Genomic DNA, 14,548 nt, shown 5'->3' on the forward strand with positions numbered 1-14,548 from the left:
TAAGGGCAAACAAAAGAACGCGTTGGCGAGATCAATGCATGAGAACCATTTATGGTCAGGGGTCAGCACAGACATCGCAGTGTAGGGGTTTGGAACTGGAACTGTTGGAGTAGAAACGACACTATTAATCCGTCGAAGATCATGCGCCATCCTATATCTGCCTGTATTCTGCTTCTCTACAGGTAAGATAGGGGTGTTCCAAGCTGACTGGGAGGGTTCTAGCACCCCTGCTGCTAACAATCCTTTGATTGTGTCGGCAATGCCGGCTTCAGCCTCTGGTGTGTGTGAATATTGTCTCTGCCAAATCGGAGTGTGGTCTATTAAATCAAATGTGATTGGTGTGACGTGTTTGCAGTACCCAACGTCCGTTGAACTTGCTGACCACAAGGTATCTGGTAGAGAGTCAAGCATCGCCGCAGCCTGTGGATGGTCTGTTTTCTCCCTACCATGAAACCGTTCAATCTGCCTATGTTCCAACAGTACCTTGTCAGTTGTCCTGCACATAATTCTATAGGCTTCCTCCGATGGTGAATATTGTAAACCGGGTAACTGAGTCCACACCCAGTCCGTTAGCACCATCAAGCGTTTGGACATAGGTCCCAGATCCTTGGCCTGATATTCAGCATGCACGGCCAATGTGACATGAGGTATAGCTTCTTCAGACATCTCATACCATTCCAACTGTTCTGCAGTTAATTCAACAACACCCGCCACACCTTCGTTTCCAAGCAGAATGCAACTGGAAGAAATATCCCATTGAGTCCCTTCTAAGTGCTGATAGAATGCATGCTGATAAATTTCATTATCATCTCTATCATAATATAAAGTAACAAGAAGGGGATCTGCAGGAGGAGCATAGGGATGCAACATCTGAACCTAGGGTCGCCATTGACTGTATAAAGACTGTATGCCGTTGTTTTGCCTGTTTTCGGGTTCGAGAAGTCCCCAGTATATATCTGCCCACTGCCCTTCTGCCATTGGTGATGTGTCTGGTGATAACATCATTTGGGATCCAGAGTGAATCATTGTCATAGAACAGTTGACGGAATGGCCATTTGGAAATGTCACCACCAGTCCGTCTGGTCCGCACAAAACCGAAACCCTGCATCTCACCAGCAAGTCACGTCCCATCAAATTCACGGGGCATGCAGGTGATGAAATATACTGGTGACGAAAGGTCTGTCTGGCCACTGATGTGATCAGTGGCGATGTCAAAGGCAGATTTTCTGGTTTACCCGAGAACCCTACTAACTGGACGCTAGAGGATGACATGCTTGACCGAGGTATATCACAAGTGATGGTAGAAAATCTTGCACCTGTGTCAACCAAAAAAGACAGATTCTTGTCCATTACCCTCATTTGCATATAGGGGTCTGCCAACCCCACATGCCCCTGGGTTCTCGGGCCCCGTCAATATTCATACCCCTGCCCTTCCAGCATAGTTTGGGGGTACTGTCCTTGCACCGGGGCTGCAGCTGCATTTGGGACTTGATAAGGCTGAACAGCCTGTTAAAAAGGAGGCTGACTTGCACGGAGATACCGTCCTCGGATCAATCCCTGGTCTCCCTGGGTTCCCCAGAACATGGGACAATCCCTTCTCTAATGCCCGGGTTGGCCACATTCAAAACAGGTGTTGGGTGGCTGACCTCTAAATCCTCCGCGGCCCCTTCCTCTACCACGCATTCCTCCCGGTACACCTATTGGTCTGCCCCCATATTGGGGATAGGGTGGCATCCAATCAGGTGTTGGATCTAAACTTGGCGAATTGTTTTGTGGCAACGGCCGCTGAACCATCTGATTAGTCGTCTTTTGGGAGGCCTTCTTCGTATCATTAGCCTTCCTCCTAGCCTCATCGAGCTGTAACTTCAGCAACTGCACTTGAGCTGACTCATTACTCTGTTTATCCTCATCCTGTTTTGTCCTGTAACGTTTCATGTGATGCGTCAAATGTTTTTCCCACTGTTCTGTAGTGCAACCTGGGATGTCAGGATTACTCTCCATTGCCTCTTTTACTTCCTTTGGCATCTCTGTCATGACGGCATTCCTAAATAACGTGGTCTGTAGCTGACCTGACCCTTGTTGGCTCCCCGCAGTATCTGCCCACGTGTCCTTACACCTAGTCAAAAAGACAGACATATCCTCACCCTCCTTCATTGTGAAGGTGAGTGAGTGCATCGCTCCCGGTGGAATCGGAAACCTATCCCTCATTGCCGTTCCCACACAGGTGGCATGCTGCACAAACGGTTCCGAATCAGGTAATAAGGTGGTCCCCGCAGACGCTTCAATCTGCTGTATTTCCCACATATTCAATTGCTTACCCAGCAATGCTCTCCAATCGCCCATGGCTAACTTGTACCCTAGTGTATATTGAGAAAACTTTACCATCCAGGGCCCACCACCCTCCATGGGTGGGGGCATTTTATCCAGAATACAGTTCATGTCAGTAAATGTAAAAGGCTGATAGACATTCCCCAGATAAGAGCCTCGGTAAATTAATGGCATTTGGTGGTGCTGATACTTTATAGGTTGTCGTAATGTGTCTCTTTGACGCAAGTCGTAACTTAGTTCAGGGAGGGGCTTCAGTGGAGGGCCATGTTCAGTATGCATTGTGAGTGAGCCTTTCAAGGTGACCGGGTAGGTGTTTGGATCATTGTCTGTCAGGGATTCTTCGTCCTCAATATCTATACTACTTTTAGACTCCTCCTCATCCAATTTCTCTCTATCCTGTTCTTCCCTCAAATCTCTCCTCCTTCTGTCTGAGAACCCATCATCCAATAACTGACCTGAATCATGTAATCTTCCCCTCTTTTCATTGTCAGCATTATATGGTGTTGAATGAGCATCTGGCTCCTGCACTGGAAAACATCTCCCCTGTTTTAGCTGTTCTTTATTCCTACTGTGCATCATTGTCACCCTATTTGCTTCCTCCGCTTCCTTAACCCTCTGATCAACTTCTAATGTTAATTTTTCTACTTTTCTAATGCTTTCTTCTACAGCCTCCGCCAGTCTCTGTTTTACTACATTGTACTCTCTTGTTCCTACTTCTCGCATGTCTAACACCCCTTCTTGAACATACATAAGTGGCATTTGTATTACAGGATATGGAGGCGGTGATTGTACCACAGGCAATTTAGGATATAATGGCGCAGATGGTCCTGCCTTTTCTTTCTCCTTTGTCAAATCTGTTGTAAAGGTACCACCTACTCCCTTTTGTAATGTTTCTACCGCCATACAGGCTAACGTCATGTTGTGGAGATGAATCCTCCTCTCTTCATTCTCCCCACCTTCTTTTGTCCACTTTCTTCGAACTAATATTGACCCTTTCTTTCCCTTCATGTGCTCTTCTACTTCTAATTTAGCTTGCTCTTCTGCTTTTCCTAAAAACAGTGACAATTTCTTCTTCTCCTCATCTTTAGGGACTTTGCCTTGTTTCTGTAATTCCTCCCAAATCTTATCATATTTCTCCATCATTGCTTTTTGTTTATTCTTTGCAAGCCCACTGACTAACTGACTTCTGGCTTTACCCCACTGCTGTTTTATGGGCAACATTAAATCGGAAGAACATCCTCCATATTCTTCACACTCTTTATCAAACTCCCCTTCCATTTTATGTATTTTTATTTTAATCCTCCCGTCTAGTAGTCAGTTAGTTTAGATATAAATATAACCAAACAACCAACCCAATCAAAGACAAAGCCGGTGGCTGGTCAGTTTGGATGAAATACACCCAAGCAACTGACCCTTTCAGCAAGATTTATCAGCAGTTTCGTTGTCACCGTTAGGTTTCCACTACCAACTCTCTCTCACTGAAACACCACCGTCTTGGTCTTCAAAACGCTACTGGCTTTTCTTCCACCCTCCGTACATTCCCCAATATAATTTCTAAAACATCAATCATACATCAAAATTTGTAAGCGTTGAATTTATGAGATCCTGCTCAATGGACTTTAAACCTCCTCACATTTACGTACCTTGTTGCTTTTATGGGGACTCTAACCCCAAGGGACTTTAAACCCGTACGTACCAAACTTTGTTGCTTTTATGGGGACTCTAACCCCAAGTGACTTTAAACCCGTACTTACCTTGCTGCTTTTATGGGGACTCTTACCCCAAGGGACTTTAAACCCGTACGTACCTTGCTGCTTTTATGGGGACTCTAACCCCAAGGGACTTTAAACCCGTACGTACCTTGCTGCTTTTATGGGGACTCTAACCCCAAGGGACTTTAAACCCGTACATACCAAACCTTGTTGCTTTTATGGGGACTCTAACCCCAAGGGACTTTAAACCCGTACGTACCTTATCAATGCTTTGTCCACTTACTATTACTAGGACACTTGCAGTATAATGACAACAATCAATTTAGTATCTCCAATTGCAGAACTTTGATGTAAACAGGCATCTGCTCACCTTTTTTTATGCGGCGCCGCTTGTTGTTGTCATCAAACGTCAGTTGTCCGTTGTTTCTATTTTTCTCTCTTTCCGTCACATCTCCGTCTTCATCACGTCGGGGTCACCAAATTGTTGGACTTTGGCTCAATCTACCAATTTAAATTTACTTTCTTCTATGTGTGAGCCAAGTCCTGCGTGTTCTTTTAAATGAAGCAATAGGAGAAGATATTCGGTCTCACACTCTTAATTTATTTTACACAGTAAGTGAACAAAGCATTCAGAGCTCTGGGTCTAAACCTCTTTGTCCCTGACAAACTACAAAGTGTATCAGTTCAAAAAGTAAGACCTCGTTTTGTCCCTGCCCCAGTCTTTTATACAATAAAAAACGTCATATAAACACTGAGGTAGAATTATTTTCTGATTGGGTGTTAGTCTGACTCCATTCCCCGCCTCCTCGCATTCCTAGCTGTCCGACCCCATGTGACCTTCTTTTGCCCGCGAAATGGAGCATCACGTGACCTCTTCGACCCACTTTCGAGGTGCGAAACGGAACATCACATGATCGCCCGCCCTCTTCCGGGGCGCGAAACGGGACATCACGTGACCGCCCCGCGCTCTTGCGGGTGCGAGACGGGGACGCCACGTGACCACGCCCTCTGCTTGGGTTACAGAGTCACCACAGGGTTTTGAGTGCTGAATCCATCCAGAGTCACAGCCAGCCTTCTGTTTTTAAAGTAAGGAATATATTTACAACATTTAAGTCGTCATTGGACAAGCATATGGACGTACATGGAATAGTGTAGGTGGGATGGCCTTCAGATTGGTATGACAGGTCGGCGCAACATCGAGGGCCGAAGGGCCTGTACTGCGCTGTAATGTTCTATGCTCTATGACAATGATACTATATATGGATAATATGGTGTATTTCTGATTCTGGATTTGTGAACAAAGATAATAGTTTTAATCAAGCACATTTTTACATAGCTGCCCCCTCTTTAAAATCATTATAGAATTAGGATGCAAAAAAGATCAAAACTGCAGTCCAAATATCTGTAGGAATAGCTGACCATGTGTATTAGACATCAGCCTACAGGGATTGATTTTTTTTCTGGATTTATAAGCAATTGCATAATCTGGAGAGACCTTAGGATCCCTGGAGCCTAATATTGTTTGCTCAGGGTTAGCTATTCACTGACCTTCACCAAGTATTTACTGAAATGACATAACAAATAATGCACATCACAGAATACAATGTTCTCTGGTTCCACTGTGCATTATGAAATAAAAGCAGTGAAATGGTCATTCAACACTTTTGCCCTTGGGTTCGAATATAATATTGCATTTAGATCAACAACTGATACACTTAATCTATAAAATGTGATGTATAGAAGATGAAACCACTATCAACAAAATAGAAAGCTAAAAAGGAGACTGGAAATTATAGTTTAAGAGGAAAATGTGGTTTACATATAAAATGCTGACTCGGAAGAAAGCAGAAACATAACTGATTGAAAAGACAAGCCAAACTATGGTAAAGCTCTGGGTGTAAAATTAGCAGCCAGACAGATAAAAATATGTTCAAGAAAATTATTACCTATAGTAGAAGATAAAAGAATTTAAACAAATAGTTTAAATCAATTACATAGGAAATGTTAATGTATTGTAATGGGCATACGTCTATCTGGAAAAGAAAGATAAAGATGTTCTTCATTCACCAAGTAACAATAAAATGGATAGGAATCTAACTGCAAAACATCATAAGCAAGGAAATCATAGCAATATAATCATAGTTTGTGTTTATATCATGTCATAAACTTCTCAGAGTATTCCATGATGTTTCAACAAGATTTTGACATCAAGACACATTAGAAGTTATTCAGACAGTGATCAAAGTAATAGAAACATCTTAAAGGAGGAAAAAGAAGAGTAGAATTGTGAAGATGTTTCGGCTGTGTGCACTTTGAACTCAGAGCTGAGACAGCAGAAGGAATGGTGGACAGTGGTGGAATGAAGGAAATAAGAAATGCAAAAGTGGCCTGAAGATAGAGGTTAAGAGATATGAATGTGCAAGGGTATGTGGGATTTGGAAATATGAGTGGAAAAATTAAAACTAAGTCATTATTGGACTTGAGTCAATGTAGGGCAGAGAGCACAGAGGTAATAGGATTTAGCGCATGTAAGGGCAGCCCATGTTTGAAAGACACAAAATGACAGAAAAGGATTAAATAGAATGAGACAACCTGCTCTAACATTGAAGTGAAGCATCATATTATCTTTGAACAGGGCTATTCCAAGGTCAATGAGGGGCCTTGCAATCAACCATCCGAGACAGTTTAATAAGATGATGTCTAGGGATAGACAAGTGATTGATTCCAGCCTCATTAATGAAAGGATGTTGTCCCATTAAGTGAACAGCACCAATTAGAACAAGGGGTGTAAACCTCAGCCCATGAACAGGCCAACCTGACTCATTAAGCAGCGGTGAACACTAAAGTTACTTTGTAGTAATTGGTTGTTTCTTTGAAGTTATTCACAATATTAAGAAATAGGTTCTAGTTAAGGATTCTTCAGATAATCATAGAGATAAATTGTAACTAAGTATAGATACACATATAACTAAAGTATAATAGAAGCATTACGGGTTAAAAAAAATTAAACATGGAGAAGTTAATTAGTCTCAGGAAACACTTTCTCCTATCTCTAAAAAGATGCCTGGTAAACCTGAATGAAATAGATTGGTCACAACTTATTAATCATAAAGTGCTAACAGTAGAAGTACTTGTATAACTTTACACTATATAACTAACTTTATAACAGAAAATATTATGAATCTTATTGCAGTGAGTTAAAATCAACTGAATATTTTATATACACAATTGGGACAGTGAAAAATATAAGAGAATAATAGAATTTAATAGAGATAGCATATGGAATACAATGAAAAACAGAATTCAAGCAGTCCTTAGAGATAAGGAAGTCTGGGACAGACCCAAAGGAGTATAACCAGTAATTTTGGAATGTGAATTAATAGGATGCATAGAAAGATTCTGAGGCCTGGAGATTATACTGTCTGTTTAACACCATGAGAGCCTGAGAACCTGGGGTTGTCCAAAGGAATGCCCTTCATCGATTAGATATTTCACAGGATAGGGAGCATGGAAAAAGGGGAAAGGATATTGTGACCATGCTGTGTGTGATTATTATAACACAAAATGTATAAAAATGTTTTATTTCACCGTAAAAATCATGGGGTGTCATTGATCTCTCTTCTGATCTGAGTCACTGTTTAAGACAATAACCGTGTTCTCACATTGAGGCCAGATTTGGGGACAATCCTTTGGCCCTCTCCCTGCATTAACCAGTTTCCACTTGAAGAAAGTCTGCCACTCACCTGAATCCTGACTTCCTCCTGAGCTTTTTCCCCTGGTCGTGGGTGGGGGAAGAGTTACAGTCTGACAGCACAGCTAAAGAGATCATCAGCTCAATTTTGAATGAGCTCCAATTTATGGCTATTTTATTCAATTGAATAAATATTAAAATTGAGGTAATTCAGGAGAATATTGGAATAGTCAAGTTTAAAGTTAGTAAAGGCATAGGTCAGGGTTTGAGCAACAGATAATTTTGCCGAGTTGAATTAGATGAGTGATATTACAGAGGAGTTGTGTGTTTAGTAATGGGAAAGGAAAATATAGAGTGAAATATTAAAGTGGTCTGAGTGACATGGCTATGGTGACTCAGGGGCCTATCTCAACATCAGGAGCAGCTTGCTATTTCTTTAATGCTTTTACTGAGCAACAAGGTGAGTCTCACACTGGACAATGGCAACTTGCCAAAAAGGGGGATTCTTGCTTTTTAACTCTCTTGTCAATGACCCAAATCACCTCAATAAGTTTCCTAGCTTAGCAAATGTGATGAACAAGCTAGGCCTTGAGAAATCTTAACATGGAAGTCAGAACAGTTATATGGTGTTTTCAGCTTACTCCTGGGTGTCACCAGTCTCCATGTTGCTCAGTACAAAATAGCATCCCAGAGCACGGTACATGGGTTGCAGTCACATGCATCCCTTATATCCATAGAAATTGGCATTGGACATTTGCCAAATCTTTATGTTCATCATGGCATCTGTCCAATCTGCTTGTCAGCTGCTTAGGAAGCAGAGACATTCTACAGGGTGCACTGGCAACTACCATTGAAACATTGCTGCAAGAACATTTTGTGTGCACAGGCAGCTCATGGAATGGACTAGATTGTATCTCAGGGCTGCTCTTTTGCTTGTAGTAGTCACTCATTTAGTGTGTACCTACATGTTTGCAGCACCTATAGCTTGCCTTGCTCTGACTTGTCTTACCATAACAATTAGTGCAATCACACTAATAGGGAGCTTGTCTTGCTGGTTAACAGTGCTCAGTCAAGGGGTGTACATCTTGCTGTAAGGCAGTGTGGTACTTCAATCTCACCCTTGCACCATGTGCCAGCAAATTTATGCAGAAAAGATACTATATGAGCAGCAAGCAAGCAGCCATATGCCAAAGTTTTCCTCACTGAAGTCCAAGGAGGCTCCTGTCAACTTTCTTGTCCCATCACATCATACCAGGCCAGAGAATTGGTTACAATCATGTGTCCAGTCAAGATGTTCTCAGTTAGGATTTCCACAGCCCTGCAGTCTATGGAGTAGGTCATGGACAATCATATGGCTCAATAACAGTCAGTCGGTTGGGGGTGTGGTTGAGGGTGGTGGTGAGGGTGGGCCTGCCATGGTTGGAGATGTATAAATGTCAGATAGGAGTCTGAACACTTCTCGTCCTGAGTTAACTAGTTAAGTCAATCAAGGGGATGGACCAGGGATTGCCTATCAGGTCCATTGACATAACCTAAGAGCAAGTGAGGCTGGGAGATGTAGCAGTATAGGGGGAAGACTCAGGAACCTATTGGTGACTGCAGGCTGGAGGGAAGGGGGATGACAATTGCGAAGAGACATACCCTGCAAGGGATGATATGTTAAAGCATGAATGAGAAGGAGGTCATGTGGGAGAACAGTTAATTCATGGTCAGGAACACCCTGGCTTCAATGGCAAGGGCAGTGTATAAGCTCAGTTGGCATGCTCACCTCAAATACCAGCACTGGAGGGGAAAGATGAGCAGATTCAGGCTCATGTTGGGTGGGGATCTGGAGAGGTGTGAATCATATGGGGTTCTTAGAGTTGGCTATGAGGGAGGTGTTGGTAGTTCCACCTACACATAGAGGTCAAGGCTGCCATCTACTGGACAAAGAGTACACACTGTCACCTTCCATTATGTTGGAAATCAAAGGTGTAAGATGGAAAATGAAATACTCATAGTGAGTGGGGTAAATGACTTGACCCTTTAGGGAGGTTTTGCAGGACCCACTGATGTGAAGACATTTAAAGGGAAACAACATTTCAAACAAATCCATGCACAGCACAGGAAACAGACTTGTGCAAATAATGCACAGAATATTGTCACCTATGTAACCAAATTGCCCTTAAAATAGATTTCATCTTTCTCTCTCTCTGACTACATCTTAGTGTAGACCCTAGTTCTGTAGGTGGGGCGGAGAGGCCTGCTTGACATTGGAGCCTCTTGACCCCAGAGTTTTTGACGGATGATCCCAGTGCGCATTTGAATCTCAGCAGTCCAAACGGAATATTGACAAAGGAAACCATCACTGTATTAAGAAGGGAAGGCATCTTAGAAGGGTCTTCAACATCTGGGTAGAGCTTAGAAATAAAATGGGGTGATTAACTTACTGGAACTTTACTACAGTTCTCCCAGCAGTCAGAGGGAGATTGAAGAACAGACATGTAGGCAAAGCTCAGAAAGTTGTGAGAGAAACAGGGTATAGTTGTCAGGGATTTCCACTTTGCTAACATTAACTGAGATTGTCTTAGAGTGAAAGGATTAGGCAGAGTCAAATTTTTTAAAGTGCGTCCAGGAGAGCTTTTTTGTGCCAATATGCAGATAGTCCTACTGGAAATCGGGCAGGACTGAAGCTAATTCGAGGGAATGAAGTCAGTCGAGTGGATGAAGTTTCAGTGGGTGACCATTTTGAGGATAATGATCATAACTCAGTCAGTTTCAAAGTAATTATAGAAAGGGATAAGGATAATGCAGAAGTTAAGTGTCTAAATTAGGGGAAGGCCAATTGCAATATCATTAATCAGAATCTGGCGAATATAGACTGGGAACAGTTACTTGCAGTTAAGTTTACATTTGGAAAGTAGGAGTCTTTCAAAAGTAGTATAATGAGAATTCAGGACCACCATGTTCCTCAAAGAGTGAAGGGCAAGAGCAGAAAGTCCAAGGAATCCTGGATATCAAGGAATATTGAGAGTTTGATAAAGGAAATGAAGGAACTATACGTTAAGCACAGCACATTAAACAAGGGGAGGATCTTTGAAAGTATAGAGTGTGTAGGTTGCTTAAAAAGGGAAGTTAGGATGGCAGATAGAGACCATGAAAAATATTTGGTAGGTGAGATCAATGAAAACACCAAAGGTTATTATAAGCATATTAAGAGGTTGGCCAAGGAAAGAGTGGGAACTATTAGAGACAAAGGGGCAAATTGTGCATGGAACCAGTGGACATAGGTGAGATCTGGACTGAATACTTTTCATCTGTATCCACAAAGGAGAAAGATACTGTGGCTGGAGATTTCAGTTTGGATAGTGAGGTTCTAGAACACATTAACATTAATAAAGAAGGAGGTTTTACTTTTATGAGAATAAAGGTGCATAAGTCCCCAGAACCTGAGGAGCTGAAATGCGGGATTATACAGGAGGCAGTTGGAGGAGATTGTTTGAGTCCTGGCAGAGATATTTACTATTTTGTTGGCCACAGATGCTGCCAGATGACTGGAAGATAGCTAATACAGTTCCTTTATTCAAGAAGGGCAACAGAGATAGGCCAGGTAATAACAGATCAGTTAATCTGACATCACTGGTAGGGGGGACATTATTGGAACAAATTCTGAAGGACAGGATTATTCAATATTTGGAAAGGTAGGGATTGTTCTGGGATAGTCAGTGCAGATTTATTCGATGGAAGTCTTACCTGACAAATTATTTGAGCTTTTTGAAAAGGTGGCTAAATACATTGATGAAGGTAGTGCAATTGACATGATTTCCCTGGACTTCAGTAAGGGTTTTGACAAGGTCCCACAAGGAGGGTGGTCTAAAATTTAAGAGTTCATGGGATCCAAGGCAAGTTGGCAAACTGGCTGACAAATAGAAGGCAAAGGCTGATTGTGGAGGCTATTTTGTAATTGGAAACCTGTGATCAGCAGTATACCACAAGAATCGGTGCTGTTTGTTATGTACCTTAACTTGGATGCAAATATAGTAGGTATAATTAGTGAGTTTGCAGTTGACATAAAATTTGATGATGTTGTTGATAGTGAGGAGGATGGTCTTGTGCTTTCGTCTGATATTGATCAGCTGACAAATTGGGTGGGACACTGGAAAAATGGAATTTATTATCAATAAGTGCAAGTTGATGCATTTTGGGAGGTCAAATAATGGAAGAATATACACAATGAATGGCAAGTCCCTTCAGCATACTGAGAAACAAAGGGACCTTGGTGTATAAGTTCATAGATCCATGAAGATGTGAGCATGGGCAGACAGGATGCTGAAAAAGTTATACTGAATGCTTGCCCTCATTTGTTGGGTCATAAAAGTATGAGCAAGGAAGTCTTGTTACAACTTTATAAAACATTGGTTAGGCCATAGATGGAATACTATGTGCTGTTCTAGTCACTATATTGGAAGGATGTGATTGTACTGGGCAGGGTGCAGAGGAAATTCAGCAGGATGTCGACTGGTATGAAAAGTCTCAGTTATGTGAAGAGACTGAATAGGCTGGGTTTGTTTTCCTTGGAGTGGAGAAGACTGAGGAAGGATCTGATTGAGGGATACAAAATTCTGAGGGGCATAGACAGAGTAGATTCTGAGAATCTCTTGCCCATGTAGACATGTCTAAGACCAGAGGGCATCAGTTTAAGCTGAGGAACAGGTGGTTAGAGGAGATCTGAGGAATATTTTTCACACTGTGGGGGATAGATATATCAAATCTGCTGCCTGGGAGGGTGGTGGAGGTGAACAGATATTTAATTGGACACATTTAAAAGGTGTCCAGTTTGCACTAGGTACAAAGGGGTAAAAACAGAAATTGCTCTAAGGGATAAAAACAGAAATTATTGGAGAAACTCAGCAGGTGTGGCAGCACGTATGGCAGAGAAACAGAATGAATGTTCCCAGTCCAGTGACCCTTCAGCAATTTCTGCCCTTGTTTCATATTTCCAACACCCGCAGTTCTTTATTTTATTTCAGATTCTAAGGGGCATGCCTTGTGTTTGTGAATAAGGAAAAGCTGACAAATAGTCAGCTTTTATTTTGCACTGTGCTCTCCTCTCTCTCTCTCTCTCCCTGAGCTGGATGGTGAGCCCACCCTGAGCAGAGTATTGCAGCAGTTGGACAGCTCCGTATCATGTTTGCGGCGGTTGATTCGCCAGCCTGCGGCGGATGGCTCGTCCGATCGATTGGTCGCGTCCGTTGCCAACGTGTTGCCGGGGGCCGGAGGAAGCACTGGCGAGTCGGGAGTGTGTCATAAACTTTGTGCGTGTGATTCCCCCCACCTTCAAACAATCACAAGAACGATAAACGGCAACAAAAAAAATGGCGAGAGAAAACGCAATGAAATTATCGAAAAACCTGCTGAAAATGAAGGTAAGTTTGAACTGCCGAGGCCTACTCGCGTAGGTTCCTCGACTTGGTGTTAGACTGTAGGCCCCGGGAGGAGTGGAAGTAGATTAATGTCCTCATCCTCTACACTCTCACACATGGCAGGAAGGTTCGCCATCGGCAACTGCTTGACCGAAAAGGTCACTTTCTCAAAAAGTAAATTGTATTTTTCTCTCACGCTGCACTTCTTGCTCGATGCCCTCCTATCGTTTCCGAATAAACATATGTTTTTTTTAAAAAAAAATCACACAACACCAGGTTATAGTCCAACAGGTTTATTTGGAAGCACTAGCTTTCGGAGCGCCGCTCCTTCATCAGGGGGTTGTGGAGAGGCACGGTGGCTCAGTGGTGAGCACTGCTGCCTCACAGCACCAGGTTCGAATCCAGCCTCAGTCTGTGTGGGTTTCCTCCCACAGTCCAAAGATGTGCAGGTTAGGTGAATTGGCTATGCTAAATAGCCCAGAGTGTTAGGTGGATTAGTCAGGGGTAACTATAGAGGGGTGGGTTTCTCTTCGGAGGGTGGGTGTGCACTTGTTGTGTGATTTTTAACGTTGTACACCCCAGTCCAACATTAGCTCCTCCACATCATTTCAGGATATCATAGAATCCCCACCGAGTGCAAACAGGCCATTTCTCCAACAAGACTAAACCAACCCTCTGAAGAGCACCCTCGCCAGACATATCCCCCTATCCTTTTCTCTGTAACCCTGCATTTCCCATGGCTAACACACCTAGCCTACAATTCCTTGAACACAATAGGCAATTTAGGATGGCCAATTCTTCAAGCCAAGAAGTTTTGTGTAAATGTTCTGGAATCCATGTTATAGGAGGGATGTAATTGCACTGTAGAGGGTACAGATTGGATTTACTGACTGGAGGGTTTTAGTTATGAAGAAGAGGTTGGAGTAATTTTCCTTTCGAGCAGATGAGACTGAGGTGGGGATGGGGTGGACGTGATTGAGATGACTACAGTTATGAAGGACTTAGACTGGGTAAACAGGAAGAAGCTTTTCTCCTTGATGGCAGGATCAATTACCAAAGGGCTTGAGGTTTAGAGGGGATGTGAGTAAAAAGCTTTTTATCCAGAAAGCAGTGAGAATCTGGAATTCACTACCTGTAAGGGGATAGAGTTAGGAATCCTCATAGGATTTAAGTATATGTGCACTTGCAGTGTCACAGTGTACAAGGTTATAGGTGAAGTGCTGAAAAATGAAATTAGAATAGTTAGGTTCTTTTTGACTGGCAGAGATTTGAAGGGCTTTTTTACGCTCTGTAGACTTCTGTAAATGTAAATACTTGGTTTTTGATCCTGATAAGCAGCCTGGGGACTAATGGCTGATGGCCTGAATTTGGCAGACTCTGCTCGATCCCTACTCTTTGGTGTTCTCTGCCCCAAA

At 42.6% G+C, this 14,548-nt stretch overlaps 1 protein-coding gene across 1 annotated transcript in view; it reads left to right on the forward strand.

Moving 5' to 3' along the window:
* The first annotated feature begins 12,976 nt into the window (after nucleotides 1–12,976).
* Nucleotides 12,977–14,548, forward strand: part of mphosph6 (M-phase phosphoprotein 6) — a 53,360-nt gene continuing 51,788 nt past the window's right edge. Inside the window, exon 1 of the mRNA XM_043706655.2 lies at nucleotides 12,977–13,136. Within this exon, the coding sequence (XP_043562590.1) occupies nucleotides 13,086–13,136 (51 nt within the window). The 5' untranslated portion in view covers nucleotides 12,977–13,085. The remainder of the gene's footprint in view (nucleotides 13,137–14,548) is intronic.

This window comes from Chiloscyllium plagiosum, unplaced genomic scaffold, assembly GCF_037043375.1.
Source record: "Chiloscyllium plagiosum isolate Xiang-an unplaced genomic scaffold, Cpla_swu_hap1 HiC_scaffold_17, whole genome shotgun sequence".
NCBI classification, from domain to species: domain Eukaryota; kingdom Metazoa; phylum Chordata; class Chondrichthyes; order Orectolobiformes; family Hemiscylliidae; genus Chiloscyllium; species Chiloscyllium plagiosum.